The 22,193-nt window shown below is 34.7% G+C and overlaps 1 protein-coding gene across 1 annotated transcript in view; it reads right to left on the bottom strand.

The window, feature by feature from the left end:
* The window catches only part of LOC149787099 (TPR and ankyrin repeat-containing protein 1-like), a 59,747-nt gene that overhangs the window by 18,929 nt on the left and 18,625 nt on the right, over window positions 1-22,193 (bottom strand). The window contains exons 6-16 of the mRNA XM_089976046.1: window positions 21,440-21,855; window positions 19,936-20,121; window positions 17,662-17,963; window positions 14,789-14,941; window positions 13,932-14,087; window positions 12,460-13,416; window positions 9,524-9,638; window positions 8,257-8,478; window positions 4,456-4,781; window positions 1,125-1,289; window positions 58-286 (exon numbers count right to left, since the gene is read on the bottom strand). Of these exons, the coding sequence (XP_089832172.1) occupies window positions 58-286; window positions 1,125-1,289; window positions 4,456-4,781; window positions 8,257-8,478; window positions 9,524-9,638; window positions 12,460-13,416; window positions 13,932-14,087; window positions 14,789-14,941; window positions 17,662-17,963; window positions 19,936-20,121; window positions 21,440-21,855 (3,227 nt within the window). The remainder of the gene's footprint in view (window positions 1-57; window positions 287-1,124; window positions 1,290-4,455; window positions 4,782-8,256; window positions 8,479-9,523; window positions 9,639-12,459; window positions 13,417-13,931; window positions 14,088-14,788; window positions 14,942-17,661; window positions 17,964-19,935; window positions 20,122-21,439; window positions 21,856-22,193) is intronic.

The raw sequence follows: 22,193 nt of genomic DNA, 5'->3' as shown, positions 1-22,193 counted from the left end.
ATCCAAATCACAAATGCAACCATATTATTCGCCACTTGGAGCAGTATTCAGTCTTACCATTTTCCTCCAAGATTTCTATGGCCTCATCCACATGTCCTTTTTGTTTGAGAAATTCAACTCTTTCTTTCCAAGGCAGTCTCTCCAGGATTTTCAGCATTTTCTTGAGATTGTTGTGTCTATGGTGAAAGTCAGCAAACATAAGGATGAGAAGTTCTTCGCTGAAATTCTCACGCGGATCATTGTCAATCAGTATTTGAGGAATTCGATCTCCTCTAGACTCATACTCCTGAAAAGTCAAAATTAAACAAACTAATAGGAAATAAGACACAAACTTTATCTCTAAAATTACTTGTAGCGATAACTGTAATAATTTAAAAAGCAAATGTTTAGATCATCAATAACTCAGCATAAAGTGACATTTACAGCTCCAGTTTCGTTAGGCCTCACCAACAATGCTTCAAGACCACCCCAGAACCAACTGTGTTGTTTCTTCCTATATTCTTTTGTTCCTTAATGTACTGACATTTTACAAAACTGGAAATAAGAACATCTTACTATCGAAAAATATAATTGCTGATTCTTATCCTGGTTCATGATTTCAATGGCTTTTTATTCCATCTTAGTAAACAGCTAATAAACATTTCATGCTACATTGTGTAATATGTTATAAATAAAATGTACTACACTGTACAGTGTGTTATGAATAGAATGTGGTACATTGTACAATATGCGATAAACAGAAAATGTTAAACTGTACAATCAGTTATGAATAAAATATGCTACATTGTGCTACATTGTGCAATATGTCATGAATAGAACTTGTTACATTCTGCAATGTATTAAGCCATCTTTTGACAGTATCCCAATACAGCCTGCCGGGAAAAGTTTCACATTGTTCTATGCATATTTAATGCAAGCATTTACCAAAAATGTACAATTAATGCAAGTGTCTGTTTAAAGTTAGCCCCTTAGCCCTCTTCCACATAGAACAGTTGTTAAGAATTCCACTCTGATAACTGTTAAGGACCCTAAAATAAAGAATTGTTGAAACACAGAGTGACCAAGCATGTCGTTATGCCAGTGCAACAGTTGCCCTATACTTCATGGAGTTAATCTATACTTACTTTTCTCTTTATTGCATATCTCCGAAGTGTGTCTATGGCACTGCCATATTTTTCATTTTTACACAGAACCTGCACTGCAAGGTTAAAATTCCCCCAAATCTCATAGCACATGCTGCTCTTTGAAGCGTTATTAAGTTTGCAGTAGATCTTTGCTGCCTTCTCAAACTGTGAGAAAAAAAAAGATCTTAGCATGAAGTTGGTCATATCGAGCGGATTCCCAAGCTAATATGGCTAACACAAAGATAATAGAATACTATCTTTGAAATAAAATGGAAGTAAAATAAATCTATGTTCATCTTTGGTGAGGAAGGATTTAAGGATGGGCATGAGATGCACGCCAAAACCATCACTGTATCAATATTTCCGTTATCAATGTGGATTCAACAATACAATTTAAAAAATATAAAACATGTTTATTTTTTTTATTGCAAATGCTGTACATAATATCGCTATTAATTTTGGCCAAATAACACAAAAAAACAAGGTTACATTTGAAAAGGGCAATGAAAGTATGCATCAAGACACTAAAATGAAAGTATGCATCAAGATACTGGAGGTAAATATTTGTTTTTGGCATGTGCCTCACATATTTTAACATTAGCGGTAAAATAAAAGTGAAAGTACTATAATGTATTGCAAAACTAAATTAATTAATAATCCAAACTAATTAATGAATAATCCAAATTAATTAAAATCCAAATGTTACAATTCGTATCAATCTTATTCATTGAAGGTACAAACTGAAGTTGGGTACACACATCTACCGTATTTTAAATTTAAACTGTACTTTAAAAATAATCAACACCGAATACATATGTCTTTAAAGCATAAGGGATACTACAAGTTCGGACCTCCTGGATATTACTTAAGAGTATGACATTAAGATATTTTTGACTTTACTGTTCCTGTCTAAGGTTCGGCTTGTGTCAGCAGGGGTGACTATGTGTGAGGATAGGGGTCATATTGCCAACCTTCCAGATCCCTTAGTAATATTGCAGGAAGTAACGATATTGTATAAATTGCTTTCTTGTACTCTTCTATTAGTGTAAATATTCTCATTTGAAGTTCAATCTGGCCAATGTTAAGAGAAACATTAAGTCATAAAGACTGTAAATTAAATAATGCACAATGCTGTTAATTATCCAATTGTTCTATCCCTTATAAGAGAAGAAAGACAGATTTAGAACTCACAGTACACTACATTTATAAGCACAACAATATTGGTCTGTTTCTAATAAGCACAAATAAGCACAGTTGCGCAGATGTCGAACATAGTCCTTGTACATACTGTGACTGAAAATGTAGATCACTTTTTAGTTTACATTTGGATTGAATTTCTTTTCAATTCTGCAAAGTTACAATGCTTTTTAACGGTTTGATAAATAATGGGAGTATGTGAAAGTTAAATACACACAACAACTGTGAAACATATAAATAACTACAACGTTGGAGTCAAACATGGTAAGCCGCATTATGAAAATAATAGAACATCAAAGATAAATATACTACAGTCATACAACATAGATATGGACAGCAATTCGCTCATCAGAGTATAGACCTGCCTACCACATCTCCCTCATATGCCCATAGAAATCAATCTATAATAAATCAAAAGTACAATTTAACTGTGCTAAAATATTGGCATACATCACATTCAGCCGCAGTTCAAAATGACAATAACTCTTAAAACACGACTCCCATATTATCTCAAAATCATGCTTGACAGTACTGAATGTAGATAACATGAATCTTCTTGCAATCACAATGATCTTGGTCTTTGATCTTCCCCACCCCCAATTGCGGTGACTTTGTGTAGAGGATAACCTGAATATGCGTTATGCATGTCTCTGCTACAGATACAAGATAAACAATTTGATGAACTAATATTATTGTTGTTGTTGATGTTGTTATTGTTGTCATAGTGATCTCAGTCTTTGCCTTTTCAATTTAACATTCATCAGAGTTTTTCCTTATCCCAAATATCATCAATCCACAAGGTTTGGTACTTGTAGGTAATGGATAACTAGTGTTAATATTCTTAATAATATTATTATTATTATTATTATTAGTTTTGTAGTAGTTGTTATTGTTGTTGTTGTTGTTGGGTTTAAGGCCATTTTTCAGCACATGATAGGCTATACATCGCGGCCAGTATTAATGGTGGAGGAGGAACCCGTGAAAACCCCAGAAAGAACAACCGACCCACGAGAAGCTACTGGCAAGATTTCTCGCATACCCACATTGGCTGAATCGGAGACTCGAACCGGCGCAAACAGAGGTGAGATGACAGTGATCCATAACGGAGAGCGCTTTAGACAAATTGGTCACTCAGGGCCTCAGTAGTATTAGTAGTAGCAGCAGCAGTAGTAGTATTCCAAAGAAATTAGTTTGTCCTTATAACCATCATTTTCTTGTTCACAGTTGTTTTGTTACTATCTGAATTATGATTATCTTCAATAATAGCGTTATTTGAAGAAAAAATACTTTCCTACTAACTGTATCTAAATCGAACTGCAAAGCGCATTTTCTTTTGCCGTCCATAATTCTTTTCTAAGCTTGGATTGGCAGTTTGTTCTACTTTGTACTTCCCAGCAGAACTCTTGTACACATTTCATGACTTGTTCCATTAAGGAATAATGTAATCACCTGCATTTTAGTGTTTTATCTGGTTAGACCGTTGTTTATTAGTAAAACGCAAAACTGCAGATTCGAAAGCAACGTTAGAGTGTAACCAGCTTAACCCATCTTACCTTGAACCTTTTTCATCTTGGCATTATGGTTCGAAATTGATCATTTTGGATTTTGTGTGTACTTCCATTCTCACTGCTGAAAATCACATGAACGTTTGAAACTGAACTCAAGCAAGGTGACCTGCACCACTTTATGTTCGTGTATAAGTGTTTTAGTGTTTATAGTATAAAGATGTAAGCCAGTAGATTTGGTAGAAACTGGTAGATATTATAATTCCCAGTAGTACACCATATTCACGCTAACTTGTAACCTATATAATAGTTTGAAATACATTGCCCCGCTTTAACTCTTGTTCAACGTATAGATACACAATCAGAGTTTTCCACGGATGCAATCATATACTCTAGTATGGACAAAGTGAAATCTAAATACATGCATATTGGGGTATGATATAAAGAGAAAAAGACACTGGTTATAACTGCATTCCTCTTTAGATGGTTGTCACTGAACTCTATGCATAGCTTCATGAACAAACTAGCAAAGAAAGATTTTATAGAGCAGATAAATATTTAAAGAAAATTTTCAGAAATCAAAAAGAAAATAAGTAGCTTTGTATTTTTATTAAACAATGTTCTTCTACCTGTCCAATGTTTTCATAAAGCCTAGCTGCAAGTTCTCGTTCGCGGGCATTCTGGAGACAGATCGCGGCTTTGTTAGGTAGACCGCATTCCAGAAACAGCTTTGCTGCCTTGAGGAATTCATCTTTCATTTCTTGAGGCTTTCCCCTCATTTTTCCAGCAACCAAAGCAGTGTGATGGGCAAGTGCTGCGTTCTGTTTTGATATTTCTCCACTAATGCCATAGCATTTGGCAGCAGCCTCATACAGGTTATGTTTCATGAAATAATCACCCCTGCACTTCCAGTCATTAGCATTTGACTTCTCAGCAAATACCGTGTTTAGTATTTCTGGAAAATCAATAGCAAAGCAATGAACTGATTGGCAGAATATAAACCATTATGCTATAGATGAATCAACCCATTAAGCTGGAAAAACCATATCAAAGGTGTACTCCTGTTATCAAATCTGCCAATATTTAAACTATTAAAAATCTGTCTATATACCATAAGCTCCACTGAATTGCTTCTGTCTGTAAATATGTAGTATCCAAGTCTCTTTATTCCTATTTGGTTCTGCTACTGAAGTAAGTTTTACAGAATTTGTAGAACGCAATAGGCTTTACATGGCTGACAGTACAAATAGCGGAGGAGGAAACCTAGAATACCCCGGTGACTACCAACGACCCACGGGAAGGTACAGAAAAAGTATCACACAAACTAAAACTGGCCTAGCCCGAGGCTCGAACGTGTGGAAACTGAGGGAAGATTGCAGTGATCTGACCAGACGTACATGTATTTAAATGTTAATGACTTAGATATATGAATGAAAACTTGTTTTGAAATGGGCAAGAATTCAATAAAGTATGTGATTGACTTTTCACACAAGACTCAGCAAAATAGGAAAGTGAGCCATATAGGGAACTGCAATATATCACTAACTAAGATACAGTTTTGCCAACTATTCGCATGAGCTTTGTTAGAGACTGTAATGTACGTGAGCAACAAAACAATTTGTTGTAATAAATGTCCACTAAAATAAATAAAATTCTATAATTGCAACATACATATGGGAGATTCTTCTTTTCTGATCCGTAATGGTGTTCACTATAGATCATTGAGCCACTCGGGGCCCCAAGTCCGGTATGAGTGTCCTATATATGCCATTGCCACAATAAGACCTAATGACTGTAGTGTGTTCAATATGAGGGAATCCACTCTACAATGATAGAATTGATGCTGTGATTTTTCTTTGTGTAGCTGTTATTCCACAATTATTTTGTCAAGTACATCGAACATACAAATGTATGTACCGATAATATCTGAAGCCAGTGTACAGACTTTCATTTGGAAATTCATGAGTGCAAGGCAAATTTAGATACCTTATATGCCATTATATTGCACTAAATGCCAACTATGACTAGGAAGAACATAGCACTAAGGTGTTTCCAATGATTTCAGTGAGTGTCAAACTCATTACGAATATAAAATGAAATGTTTGTAATGTGAGGTTTCAATTTTAGTTCAAAGGATCTGAATAATTTCTGAAGTAAAATTAAAGGCTCTTTCAAGAATGTGATTTGAGATGGTGCAACATTGGTGTTCCAATTCCAACTTCAAACCCCTCTCCATCTACCGACCTATGTGTATATAGGGCCATAGCCATTATAACCGGCTATGATTTCATTGAATCTATTCTGAAAAACACGAGGATCTGTTATGACTTTACAAATTTGTATTTGGTAGATTTTGATAAGAGTTTGGAAATAAAGAACTTATGAAATATCTGTCACATTGATTTCAGTTTTCTTGGCAAGGATACGTTTGTATGTCAGAAAGTGGAACGGCTTCATTTATCCCTAACTCATCGATTGAATGAAGACAGCTTTAGTCTATGGTAAACAGCAAGTCCTAAAGTAGTTTTCAGCAGAACTAATTCTAAAAGGACATTCTCAGCGAGGCACTGAATATTCTTTCACCACATGCTAATAGATTACATGGAAAGCAATCGTTCAAAATGTTAAGACGTTTGAGATACGACTGATACATTGAAGGCCGACTTGATAAAAGTTGTCACAGTAAAATCAGACCTTAATTACCTACAGCATAGTTTCAAGCCAATTCCAAACCACACGAGGCACAAAAATTTCCCATTTGTGCTTATAATTTTAGGTGGCAATGACAATAATTTCTCCAGTCATGACACATACTCAAATCAGCAAATGACTTTCAATCAATGTAATTGTTGCTTTTCCTGCTTTTCCCCCAGAAATCTGAATATTGTTTTAACACTTCTGTACCAATTGTTCAAACCTCTGATGTGTTTTTTTCCCTTGCATGTTCAGTGTGTTTTCGTTTATTGAATTACATTTCAAGCAAATGCTGCATATAGTCACATCAGCTCAATTCGCAAATATCTTTCAGTTGATGCCACTAAAACAATTGTGTGTTCATTAGTACTTTCAAGACTGGACTATTGTAACTCAATTTTGTCTGGTTCATCTCAATATCTACTCCAGAAACTTCAAAAAGTGAAAAGCACAGCTGCTCTGATCATACTTAGAGTACCATAATCAGAGCACACATCCCCACTGCTCTGTACCCTACACTGGCTATCCGTTCGATCCAGAATCAAACACAAAATGTGTTCTCTGTGCTACATTTCACTGTCAGACTCCAGTCCAACATACCTATCCAACCTCACCCATGTGTACACACCAGCAAGATAATTACGCTCCTCTTCTGACAATCGTATACTCATTATTCCCACTATGAAAACAAAGTCATATGGACATCGTTCTTTTGCATACCAGGTCCCAGCAAGGTGGAATGAATTGCCCACTGAACTTAGACACAAAGACACAGTGATCACATTCAAGAGGGTCTCAAAACTCACTTATTTCGACTGCAAGAACAAACATAAAGACCTAATAATATTTCCTACCTGAAATATTATCAGCATGTTTTTTAATTTTTTAATGGTTTTCTAATTTCATGTTGTTTGTTTTTGTAATAATATTATTATGTTTCTTATCTTATTGGTGTTGTCTAATGTTGTAAAGCACTTAGAGCTTCTAAAGATTAGGCGCTATACAAAGTCTTCACTAGTATTACTATTATTATTATACGAAACAGCTTGAACATGCAAGCGTTTTCATGAACAACATGGGTCATATGGGCAGTTGAAACAAATCAAGGCCCTTTTATGTAGTATGAATGATTTTCTGAACACCTCCTCTAAATCTAATATGCGACCCAGATCATGACTAAACACAGAGAAGTGAATATCAGAATTTGACAAACATCATAAAAATTAATTTCGGCAATTTTTCAGAAGTCCGTAATTAAGTGTCATTTCAGTACGATTTATAGTCAACGTACAGGAGTTTGCAGAAAATAAACGCATGTATGAGCATTGTGGACATTAGATAGTTCCAAGTTAATATGATCATTTAAATCCTTTGTGGGTCTTAGACAGTTAATGTTCAAAATAGTAACCGAAATTGCTTTTAAATATAATCTTTTTTTTTTTTTGTTTTTGAAGGAAATTTGTTTTAGTTTACTAATGTGGAGAAATATACAGTATTAATTATAAGCATTAACTTACTTGACTTGTCTGTCTCGTCCAAAGTGCGACACCTAACAAGATTATACAGTATTAATCATAAACGTTAACTTACTTGACTTGTCCGTCTCATCCAAAGTGAGACACCTAACAAGATTATACAGTATTAATCATAAACGTTAACTTACTCGACTTGTCCGTCTCGTCCAAAGGGAAACACCTAACAAGATTATACAGTATTAATCATAAACGTTAACTTACTCGACTTGTCTGTCTCGTCCAAAGTGAGACACCTAACAAGATTGTTAGCTTTGAAATACTCAAACATTGGTGCTCTTTTATCAACGTCCTCATCAAATATCCACAAATTGACACGTGCCCGTGTAAGGGCTGTGTAAAGATGCTTCAGCTCTGAGATCAGTGCCTTATGCTGATTGTAATCAAAGGCCAAAGGTCGTGACCTCCTCTCCTGCTGCATCAGATCTGAAAAACAATATCTTCATTACATTCCTCTTCTAGACGTGATTAATTTATTTTAACCTTAAAATACTCAAAATCCCTCCAAAATCTATCACAATGTCTGTGATACATGAAATTTGGATCATACTGATCTATATTTGTGATGTGATTATAGTATTTGTCAAGAGTCATTTCCTCACAAGTTTCATGATTTTCGTGTAATAGTAATTGCATAGGATTTCAAAGCCAATAGGATCATGAACTAAACACAAACACGTAATTGAAGACAATATAACGTGAAATGTAGGTCATATTTACGTTCCTTAGAATAAAGATGACAAAAATATGAACATATTTTATTTGTCTGAGTATGAATGATGATGCAGACCATATGCGCAGTACATCAGCTCTTCTCTACGTGGTAGAGGTGAGTTAAAATGGTGTTTACATGCTAGTTTACTCCTCCTTTTATGTATGCATGCACGTGGTTGTATGCTAGTTAATGAAGTGCATGCTTTCTTTTTGAACACATAATGGTATATGTTTGCAACTGTGAAAGAGAATAAATAATTTACCTGGTATTTATAGTTAGGGAAATTGAATGGCTTAAAACTTGCCGTAATTATTATTGATTAAAACAGCAGATTATACAAATTGTTTAAACCAATGGCATTTTATTTTTGAAGAACCGACTCATGTATATTATATATCTCTTTAATTCATTAGGGAAAGGGGAAAGAGGACTTATCTCTGCAGATAAATAAAGACATCATCTTGAAGTTCTGAATGCCTGTATTGTCACAAATTACTTTCAATTTAAACTAGAAACTTAAGGCTTGTATCTGACCTGATACATGACTATCCAGATAATGGTTTCATCAATCCCTAGCTTGCTAATGTAATGAGCAAATGCAATGTCTATATCACAGTATGATTATGCTCTGTATTATGTAACAGTTGCTAAATGTGTTCGCACGATAGATGTTATGGTTGTTCAGACAGATGGATATATCCTTATTACTTCATCTCAGTGGTGGCAGTTTGAAATAAGGATGAAATCCTGTCCTACCTTGGTCAATCTTTGTCAGACCTTTCTTAGTAATAGATGGTCCTTGTGTTGATCCTTTTGAGTCTGGCAACAACTGCTCCGAGCAATGTGTCACCATCTTCCACTCTTTTGATGCCTTAAAATGGAAGAAATACTTAAATGTTTTAATCAGAAAAAAATACAAAATTGCTAAGACACATCCGTCCGGATGTTGGTGCATAGATGTTTTTAAATCCAATCACTGAATGTATAAACCTAGTGCAAATCATTTGTCAAAATTTCTAAATACTTAACGATCCAATCATATCTGCAAAACTTAAATTCATTAAAACAATCCATAGAATACGTATCACAATTATGTCATATTCTAGTTGCAAAACATACTACATAGAAATATTTTGCAATGTGGATGGATCGAAATAAGGATGCATGGATGGACATGAACACAGATGCCAAAGTGAATGTATGTTGAATTTCCATAAAAACAGATCCAACAAAAAAATTGTAGGTCTAGCAAGGCATTCAATGGTAACAGCAACAGAAATTAATGTAGTTTAAAATGGAAAAACATAACTTTAGACAAATTGCTATTTATGTTCTCTTGAACAAACAACGCTTGAAATAACTGAAGCCTTGCAAGAAAACGTCTTATGTCATCCTTTTAAAAGTAAGTATCCTAGCAGTGGAACAAGCTTCAAGTAAGAAAACTTTTATCTGACTTGCCCTCATTGACTTATAAAATTGACAGGAAAGCAGTGGATATACATCGCTTTGTATGTATATCTGCATAAATGTGGCTATATATTCTTGGTAGAAACAAAATGAAACCAAAACAAATTGAGCGAGATTTTTTCCAACTCCTAGAATGGCATGTCATCATCCTCTAATAATAAATGGCCATAAAATTATTGAGTGAGGGAGAAAATAATAACCTTAACTGAAACCTTAAATCTTGTACCCCGAATGTTATAAGAAACATAATCTATTGATGATATAATGTTACAACGCTATCATCACAAACTTAAGTAACAAAAAAGAAACTTAACAAACAATTTAATTATCAAAGTTATGAATCAAAACTGTGAGAGGAACATACCATACTATGAATTAAATCCAAAATAGTCCTTTTAAAAGGTTTATGAAAGCACTAACCAAATGAAAAGTTCCTTATAAATTTCATGCCCGGAAATGTACAGGCCCTCCCAGAATCGTGATGATCGAATAATTTATAACAATGCCAGAAAAGTATTAAGATCCAAATAATGAGTACTTTCTATTTCCAACGAACAGTCCAAATAAATGTTTTTCGTCTCGATAAAATCTAAATACAACAGAAAAACATATTTGCAGACTTGCAACAGGAATACAATAAGTGTGAATGACTCCAAAAATTGGAATGAATCTAAATGCCCAATTTTCTCCTTATATACGCAATATATTACGACTGTCATTGCAAAGATCCCACTATTGATTTTATGTTGCATTATTCATATTCACATGACCTGTCACAACCAATGAGAAGCCACATAATTGTTTTAAAAACATCGATATCCGATCAGTCACTGATTAGAAAATTCGCCATATGTACCATTTTAAGTCTTATCATTAAGAGTATGATTACTTATTGTAAACGACCGCTACATTGGCCTAGTGGTTAGAGCCTCCACCTCGGATGCGGGAGGTCGTGGATTCGATCCCCGGCCGAATCATACCAAAGACTTACAACAATGGTACTAACAGCTGCCTCGCTTGGCGTTCAGCATTAAGAGGTCAGTGTTAGGACTGGTCGGCCCGGTGTCAGAATAATGTGACTGGGTGGGACATCATGTTACATGTCTGCGGCATGATGCCCCAATGCTAGACATCACTATAAACTGCCACACTGCAGACATCGTAGCGATATGACTGAAAAATTGTTAAAGCTACGTTAAAAAATCATAATTAAATCACATCACATCACATCACTTATTGTAAACACATACGTAAACATCTATTTTTAGATCTATTCAATATTATACTCAAGTCACTTAGGTCAGACTTAACTAAATATATCCTGTACACATTACAGCCATGAATAAGAATAATATAAATTGATAAAATCATATATCTGGAGTTACCGAAAATATAGATATATATAACAATATATGTAAACCAATTCTCATCCCTTAATATTACAAATGGCTTTAAAGATTTGGAGGAGAAGGGGCAGTGATAAAAACTGACAATATTATGCAATGACCTTGACCTTGAACATAGCATCCCTAATTTGCCATGCTAAATACTTTCTAGTGATTATTTTCAAATATATTAAATTGTATGAAAAACTGAAAATATTGGGCTGCTGCACACAATATGGAAATGTAACACTATCCAGTAATGGAGTTTAAGAATACTAAATTCACCACTTAATCTCAAATGTCTCTGAAGTGAAGGTGAAATTGTGAAAGTGTGATTGAAAAATGCAAACAATGAGTGGTGACCTTGACCTTAAAAAAGCACCTCGAACAGGATTTACACAACTCATTCTGGTAATGATGCATAAGGATATCAAATTTAATTCTATAATCTCAGTTTAAAAGTTATGAGGCAGAAGGAACATGTGATGAAAACTGTAATGTGGTGCAGTTACCCACCCCTTAAGATATAATAAGCAATTTGGCATGTAATAGACGCTTCCATGATGATGAAGTATACCAAGTTTAATTTCTTAATCTTACATGGCTTTGCAAATACTGACCCAAAGAGTACGTGCAACAGATGGGCAGATCAACAGAAAACCCGGATTATATATTCCCAACCATTTTAAAAAGTATTTGAAAGAATATGTACAATGAACATTTGGTTAGTATCATACGAAATTCAAGATGTACAAGTCTAAAACGTCATATGATGGACTATCAATGCTAGTTGTTTATGTTTTTACTCTCATTAACCACATGCCATGAAATGCTTCATACCTGCGAGTCTTTGAAGAAATTGTACAGCAGCACATCATCAAATTCCAGTCCCTTGGCTTCATAAATCGTTAAGATCAGGCCAAACTGTAGCTCCTCTGGTATTGCGTCTCGAGCTGCTTCATTCGCCACCAAGATAGCTTGGTGAGCTCCAAATTCAATTTGTGAGGTCTTTCGTCGGTTTCCCCGCAGAAGTACAGCAAGGTCACTAAAGGTACAGGAATCAAATAAAATTGGTTGCGGGCCATTAAATAGACCTTGGTCTCTCACAAGTTTATCGAAAGACTCTGGAAAAAATGTGTCTAACAAGTCTAGAACACTTGAAGCAAGGGAGAGAATTCCAGCATGAGAACGATAATTGTGTGTCAACTGATACTGCTCTGGGGACTTAATGGCTCCTATTTTCTCCAAGGCTTGCATTGATTTCTGTGCATGGAAAAATAGGGATTTAAGATCTTCAAAGCGGAAAGAGATTCCTCTCATGATATTTTGTGCAGTGTCTCCAGTCAAAAACATCTGGTTGGGGTTCTGACAGATATGAATCAGAAGGCAAAGTTCCGCCTGTGTGAAGTCTTGAGTCTCGTCAACAAAAATTTGATGAATAACCCATGGAATCGTCTTTATGCCTTTGAGACGTCTGAATATGTTGTGAATCAGATCAGTTTCATCAAAGAGATTTTTTTGCTTTATAAATCCATAATAATCAGTGAAGACATTGTAAATCTTGTCTCTTTCTCCAGAAAAACAAGGGGCTCGTTTCCTACCAACTTCAATATATTCATCTTTGCTAAGGTATCCACATGGTTTAGAAATGGCTTCAAATGATCCCTTGATGACAGACATGATCTCTGTCCAAACAAGGGAAGGGTCATAATTGGTCTTCATTTTCTTCCTGATTTGGGGCCAAACTTCCATCACAAAAACTTCATAAGTCACCTCACGACTTGGATCTACTTTGATCTAAAAGTACAGATTACAGGTTAACCAGTCAATATTTTATGTAAACACATATGAAATTGTGTATAAATATAAACCTGAAACCTGTATTATCCAATGTAAATGCTTGAGGAAAATTAATTTTGCGAAGTGAAAGAAACTTTATATGAGGATATTGACCGTAAGTAATTTGAACATAGATTATGGGATTGTGAAATCCCATGTCAGCTTATCCAATTTAGGCCTGGGCTCTGTGGATTAAATGTTTTATTTTCATGCCAATGTTTTTCTCATTAATACCACTTTGACACTGGGAATTTTAAAACTCCTGTCAGTCAATTAATTATTTCATATCTAAAGTCAGGTAGATTTATTGACCACTGAAAAATCACTTTATGTGAAAGTAAAGTATTTTGAGCTGTGGAATTGTACAATTTACATTCTAGGCATTTTAAACAATATATCACTCTGTGTTGTTAAAGTATATACCATACAAAATGTCAATAACAGACTCAGAAATCCATTTGTTTCTGCCATACCTGCTTAGTTCCCGCCACTTTTTTCTCTACACCTTCCTCCTCTTTGAATTTATTTCTACCATTTGAAGTGCCCTCCTCAACTAGATCTGAATCCTGATCGAGAAGAGTCAGTATGCTTAGTGAACCATCATCGTCCAACCACTCCTGTATATCCACCTTTAATTAAGAACGAGGTCGCATATTTACAAATAAACAATAATTAAATTTATGGAACAGTTAGTCAACACTAGCAGATTATTTATTGTAAATCACAACAGTTCAGCATCATTAAATTTTAGACGACTATTTAATTTGCAGCATATATGCAGCATGCAATATTAGTGTGTTACTAACATGAAAAAACAATTTTATAGAGTGGTAATGGTCTTGCATCCTCTAAACTAAAGCAGTGGCTGCTAAGCTATATGAAAGTTAATGAAATCAGTAGTACATTTCTGAGAAGAGGCTTATTGTGTAAATAAAGTAGTAAGAATACTACATACGAAAATAATGTCAGTAAATGATTGTAACATATAGTATGGACTCTTGAGACCATGCCAGCTTATCACAGACAGGCCTGATCTGTGTGGGCTAAATGCTTTGTTTTAATGAAAAAGTATTCTCATTAACACCATACTTACTCTGCGAATTTTGGAACTAATATTGGTCGATTAAAGTGTATATTATACAAGGTCATGTGGTTTTTATTCATCATTAAAATAAGTTCCTTATGTCTATGTCAAACATCATGGGGTTTAGAAGTCACATTCAATGTATTTAAAACAATATATTTAAAACAATACTGTCCCTTGCATTGTTAAGTGACCACGCAGAAAACAAGTAAAGACAACTCCAGAAATCAGTTTACTATACCATACCTGTCGAGTTCCTGCCATTTCTTGCTGTCCATCTTCATCCCCTGTGAAACCACTGCTGCCATCAGAAACCTCCTCTTCGGAATCTAAATCTTTCCTGAGAAGAGATTGGATGCTGTCTGAACCATCAGTGTCCATCCAACCTTGTAGATCCACCTGCAATTGAGAATGGTGCTATATATTTACAAATAAACAAGAAAATAATAAATATTCTGGATTAGATAGTTTCCTTGTGGAAAGTTTAAAAAATTCGCGATTTATCTTCTGGAATTTATTGTTGGAGCCACTAAAAAATCACATGTTATTGAATATTCTTAACAGTTTCAACAGTTTTCATGACAAGGAATTATAATTTGTATACCTAAGGACGATAAACCAAACAGCATTTACAAAGGCAAAAATGCATACATAATATTCTAACCTTCTATAATATTAGACCATTGACAAGAACAATTTACAGCAATGACAAGACAATTGTCAACATCTCATCATCATTTTGTTGGAATAGCTTTTTATTTGAAAATTTTAAATTTGCAGAGACTGCAGACAAGGTGATCCAACCTCTACATATCTAGTTTTAATATTTGCAGAAATGTTGTCAATATTATGAAGAAATAACCAATATATAAGTGGTTGCAAAATTTATGTAAACAGATTACTTACTTCCTGTCAGATTTCGCAGGTGATACTAAATTGATGATTGTTGAGTCATCTGAATCAATTACGAATTGCAGTGATTGCAAGGTTTTAGGTCTAAAACTCAATACAACAAAAGCAAAGGCAATCTGACTCGGAGGTAGCACGTATAATGCTGAAACCATTCATAATAGGTTAAACTTTCAAACTGATGCTGTTAGTTTACTCTATTGAATTTAAAGTTATATACAATGGTACAGATACATTTTGAAAGTAAATACACATAATAAGCGATTAAGCTTGTTGCACAAAACCATAGCAATCAAAACAAACGTGAGGACCACTATTCTGCTGATGATCTGTTCCAAAATTCAATTACGTATAGGTGGAAAATTAACAATTCTGAAGATTCAATATGGATTCCTATTCCATTCCTCTCAGTATGGATGGATTCGAGAAGTCACTGGTAAAGAAGGCTCATTAGTGTCAGAATTGCTTTGTATCCTCACCACGAACTGCATCTTGTACATCACAAATTTCTTGATAGTCAGCCATTAATACCTGAATAGATGAGGTTCAGGCTGGGGTCAATGTAGCACTCTCCTATACTATTGTGATTCATAATTTTCGGATGTTGACACTCCATGAAATAACCATGAAGGGCATTTTAACAGCTTGTGTCTTGTAGCAAGTGGTCCCCTTGTCTTTCTCTATGTTCAATTTTCAGATAAGTCCAATGATGACAGCAAGCCCTCACAATTTGTAGCCAAGCTGATGGCCCTATCCTTAAAAGACCTTGGATCATTTGATTCAGATGAGCAGCGCCTAGTTAAATTGGCATAAGTCAATTCTTAGTTTTATCAGCATGAGTCGTAATTTCCTCAGGCGAGATAGCTTCCAAAGAATTTGGCGCTAAAGTTCGTCAGAAATGTTGAAGCATGTGCATATGTCCAGTCATTAATTAGATGGAACGTTCAATAAAATACTAAGAAGTCATCAAGTATGGTAGTAAGTATACAGGGAAATCATAAGTAAAGGAGGATGAGGTGAAACAATGGCGAATGACAGCTGACTGGTGACAACATATTATAAGGCAGATGCCTCTCGAATCTGATACAAGCATTTAATGGGCAAGGTATCTGTATACCTGATTAATTTTGCTCATCTTATGAATATTATTCTTTGCCTTTTTCAAACGAACGTCATTTATTGGCTCTCCTCATGCATCTATAGTAATCAGTTTCTTTAATGTTACAAATGTAACAGCCTATTTTTAAGAGTTGAGTAAAGTCTTCTTTGAGAACTGAAACTCCTCTCACAAGCATTTGTTTTAACAGAAGCAGAACCACACAAATTTTGGCAAGTGCGAATAGATTCGGAAACTGGTCCTCAGGATATCCACACATACTTTCTACAATTCATGTATGCGGTTCTTAAGATATTTCCATGCAAATGTTCTACAAATGAGGAAGCGCCTGCTATTTCTGTAAAGAGCACATTATGCTTGATATTCTGTTCATGTCAAACTATATATGTCGTCTTCTCTAGTTCGTTCTTAAGTCAAAATCCTGACATTCCTACAGATATAATTTCCAGGTTTTTTTTTTACTAAACTCACCGCTCGTGCGCTTTAAATATTTCGCTAATGGCTGATTAAATGATTAATTTTCTCTATAACTCAAGTTGATAAGTTAATCTGAAACCGTTTGAATCAGTAGTTTTGTATGACAACTTATCTTGATCATAAAGGAGCCTGTTGTTAAACAATAGTGACCATTAGTATGAAATCAACTTGAATCATGGACACACAAAAAAATGATGATGGGATCAACCTTTTTTCGAAAATAAAATTAAATAATCACAAATTGCATAGAACAAATCACACGAAAGGCAAGTAATTTGAGAGCGCTTTCCACCATGGCAAGAAACTCACAACCTGGTGGCATCAGTTCTTTCTGCATAATTGCTTTACCTAATCCAGATGTAACACTTTTAAAGAAATTGTGTGTGTGACTAAATCAAAAACTCTAATATTAAGTATCAGTAAAATTAATAAAAAATAATCAGGTGTAACAACTTTATTAAAGCAAACATTTTAATGTTATAACCGTATGTCTAGTTTGGCTGAAACTAGAGGCTCTGTACGATGACTTAAGGTTATGTGACGTAAGAAATACAGGTATGGAAAAGGAGTGTATGGCGCATTGTACAGCTACCATTTAAATGGTATTCAGACCTACCTTCAGACTGTAATCCTCCTTTCTGTCAAAGAAGTAAGGTGCACCAATTGATGCATCCAGCATCAAAAGAAGCTGATGCGATGTAAGAAATAATGGGTATGAATATTCAGTAATATCTTGAAACCTATGTGGAAGTTTTTCTACTGCTCTGTCCATATGGACACCGGCACCTGTATTACAGAACTCCCTAAACTTTTTCTGAACCATAGTGCAGAGAACTGGATTTCTGGTGACAAAAACCTGATGAATGTGATCATATTGAGGACAAGTACATTCTTCTGGGTTATCCACACCGACAGGTCCTATAGAAAAAGAAAAACAAATGCACACTTAGAATTTGTTGTTTGTAATGTTTTCCAATGATTTAAAACAATCTTGGAAAAATAATGTAGTGATCACATATGATAAAATAGTGTTAATGGATTCACAAAATGTCATATAAATTGAAAAGATTTTACCTGTAGGATTATTGTATCTTGAATAATAACTTTTTAAATAAGAAAATATGGATCCTCTTTAAGATCAATGAGTGCATTACAAGTGGTTATAGTTAGCTATGCAAATTTATAAAGACAGGAACGTGTTGAGCAAATAAGGAATGCTAAATAATATGGAATACTGGACATCCAACCCATTCAAGGTCCTATCAAAATACTCGTGAACGAAAGATATGGTCAAAATTCAATGATGAAAGATATGGTCAAAATTCAAGGATGAAAATTTAAGTGAAGGTGTCATAATTATAATGTGGTAAGCCAAATATGGCTGAAATTCAACAAGCTATAAGTAAAGTTATGCTGCAGAAACAAACGACAATAGTAATGAGTAATCAAGGGACATAACGCCTAAATGTTCAAATGATGTCATGGAATGCTTGAAATGGACTCAAATAATACAGCGTGCTGTTCTAAGTGAGGACAGACTGGCATGCCAAAGGCGGAATGATGTTTGGCTACTTAATGTGATATACTGCGCCAGGACGAAATCGTCTGCATCATTATATTGATTAGAGGCCAATTTCGTTTGTCTGTGATAAGGTGTCTGAGATAAAGTGATAGTACTATTGCCTCAGGTGAAGTTCTGCATGCACCCTGAACACATGCTAAATAAATCTAAACACCTGATTATCTATCGGCTCAGACAACAGGATGTGATCATGTTTAGATCTTACCAATGACCTCTACAACCAAAATAAGTCCTTTCAACCTGAGCTGCAACCTGTTTTTAGCGATAACTCGTATTAATTCCAAAACATGTTGACATGTGTGGTAAGAAAGTAAGTTTACAGTAGGAAACGTCGGCCTAAATTTGGTCATCTTTACAACAAGAGTAAGACAACCATCTTGAAAAAGATATGGATCGTCATGAATTCAGTGAAATCACCCATTTACTTCTGCAAATTTTTAAACTACTTTTACGCTTATATTACTACTGCTATGTTTCTGCTGAATAGGTTGATTAACAATATGTTGCACTGGGGTACACCCTTTTTCTACTAGGAGCTTTCGGAAAGGACCATTAGAACTATGCCCCATAATGTGACAAGTACACTTACCAATTTCCAAATGATTGCAGCTGGACGTGTTTTTCTTTCTGAAAGCTTTTATTTCTGCAAAGACGGTCAACTATGCTACTCTATATCACTAACAAGTTGTATTTGTAAAAGCATGGAAAGGAAAGGATGATAAAAGACAAGCTCCTCTGGTATCTCCGGACTAACACACTACATCAGATATTCAATGTAGGTTAAGACGTATAATAGACAATCTTGTCATATTTTCATTTATTAGAAAGATTTCATAAACAAAGTACACATAGTGAAATCCAGTAATTCCTGCTAAAGTTATGCTGTATTATTCAAACGTCAGTAGAATGGGACTGTAAAGGCATACCTCGATAAGTGATGTCACAGAATGATATAAATTGGAATCTTTCAAGGCCAGATGCACAAACCAAATCTGGTTGAACTCCCACCAAAAACTTGTGCACTGTATGTTGTGGTAGTCAAATGCAGGAAGATAGGAAACCATGAGGCATAACTCCCATCAAAGACACTCAACAATGATGGAGATAACACCAGAGACTTGAACGGACAAAGTGAATACTAAAGTGATTTTCATTTCATCAAGCAGGGTACAAACAAATTGAATTAAATAATAAAGAAACAAACAACATATTGAACAAACTTTAACCAATTTAATTGGATCCATTTCAAGCGGTTCATAATGCCTTCCTGATTCTATCTAAAAGTTCTTCTCATTATTTTCCACATACCTTCTTTCTTTTCTGCCTCTTTTTTCTTCATTTCATCCCGTTTCTCTTTATCCTTGACCTCCTCACTCGGTTTGAGGTGCAAATAACCAACAGTGCGAGGTAGAAGGGGAGCATTTGCTTCTTTAGCAGTTATCCAGTAGGATTGGAATTGAGAATACAGGCGATACAGACAGCAAGTTGTCTTTCCTGTCAAAACAATTTAAATAAAATCTCATTTCCATGAAAGAACACACTTACGTAAAATCTGGTTCCGGTTTCACTCATATTGTCAAATCTGTACTCAAACTCAGGTTATACATTATCTTGATTTCATGTGTTTCACCAATATCAATATTTGTAGCTGTGGCCCTTAGACTTAAAAATCATGTGGGCGTGTTAGAATTTATGAATTCTCACATTGGAAGCAATCATCCGTCCATGGAAATAAAACAAGATTCCTTTAAGAAATGTTCAACATTTTTACTGCATTGTAATAGCTGATGATTACTGAATCTTCTGCAAAAAAGTGAATAACCCCACATCTGACACCAGCTGTAAGATTATATATGAACCAATCCATTTAAGTCCCATTTGTTTGTTGCTTTAGGTGAAATATTCATCAATCTCAATTTTTAGATGCTTAGTGAAAACTAGGCCCAGATTTGTCATCTACGGATTAATGTTATATAATGCAATGTGCATTACTGAAAGGCCATCTATACTGACAAAGCATAGCAGCAGCCATCTTTACAAGACTGTACATAACAGCATTACAAGTGACCCGTGTTATGAATGAGGACAACTTAAAATGTTCTAAAAAGACAGCTATCATAGTGAACAGAATACAACAAGGGACTTAATTATCTGTTCCTATGCAGGCAAGACAAAGTCAAGTAAACTAACGTAGAAAAAAATAACACAAAATTTGACCAAATTATTATTACCCATGACAATACAGATTTTATATTATATTATGTATGATTATTATGTAGCTCACAAAATCTACAGTAAAGTACAGAGTTTGTTCCATATATGCTCATTCATAACGAAACGATGTTCCAAATTACTACATTTCACATGTTCAATGTATTTCCCTACATAGGTGCTTCGCTCTAAATTTACGTTTACTTAACTGTATTACTTTTAAAATATCCATAGTCAGTATAACATGATTAGTTATAGATGTGAAAGACCAGTCAGGAATAACAATCTATTAACGGAGTTTAACCTTGACCTATAATTTGTAAACATTTAAGTTTATATTGCAAAATCAATAAAACCATATTTCACTGACATGCCAGTTCTACACAGTAACTCTACCTGTAGTACCCATTATTAAACTTTAATAACAGTTGCATATATTTTCAAATTGCACATATTTTCAAATTATCTGAATGGACAAAATATGTACTCACTAAATGAATCTAATTGTCTAAACCATTTTTGTAACGTATTCTTGGAGACAATGTACTATTTTGGCAAAGGTTCAGTTTCTAAAAATGATAATTATCATAATTCTACAAACCTGTGCCACTGCGACCCAGAAGCAGTATCGGTGCATCAGACTTGAGCTTGATGATGGCATGCTCTTGGTCAGTAACACGGAATGGTAAATCCTGTGGTATCCTGGTACTGAGATTTTGTAAAACATATTGACTCACAAGATCAAATGGGTAGAATTTCAGGATGTGATATTCAGTCACATTTGGACTTGCAGGTGGGAAATACTTTTGCAACTGCTTCGTTTGTAGTTCCAACATGTTGTCCAAACACTCTTCCTCAGTTTCAGAGAACAACCTGGGAACTTTGTGACCCAGCTCCGTTTGGGTTAGAAGAGACGGGTTCCTACAAAGATTCTTCTGAATAATGCACGATAAGCCACGTTTGTAAGACCCAATTATCTGAGCCTGGATTATTCGTTTGGCTGACCTCTGGATTGATCTGAAAGTATTGACAGTGATGGCTGTTATTATACATATGGGTGTTTAATTAAATAATCAAACAAATTTATTTGTACTATTTCCAAACCATGACTTCAAGAAATTACTTATTTTTTCACACGACAGATAACATGGTTATGCGTGTTTCATCAGGAATTACTTATCGTGAGGGAAAACTAATGTATAGATATCAGTTATATCAATGGTGAAGTGGATGTTTTGATGTAACATCTATATAATGATATCCACATGTTTAATTCTGGGAACTGACACACTGTATCCAATTGCTCAAAACTGAAATAGTCTCCATAAATATATTACATTCTACATATTAAACGG

The sequence above is a fragment of the Sinohyriopsis cumingii genome, chromosome 12, assembly GCF_028554795.1.
Source record: "Sinohyriopsis cumingii isolate HCF-2022 chromosome 12, ASM2855479v2, whole genome shotgun sequence".
NCBI lineage: Eukaryota > Metazoa > Mollusca > Bivalvia > Unionida > Unionidae > Sinohyriopsis > Sinohyriopsis cumingii.
Note: the sequence above shows the minus strand (reverse complement) of the source record. Positions and strands in the feature narration are given on the sequence as shown.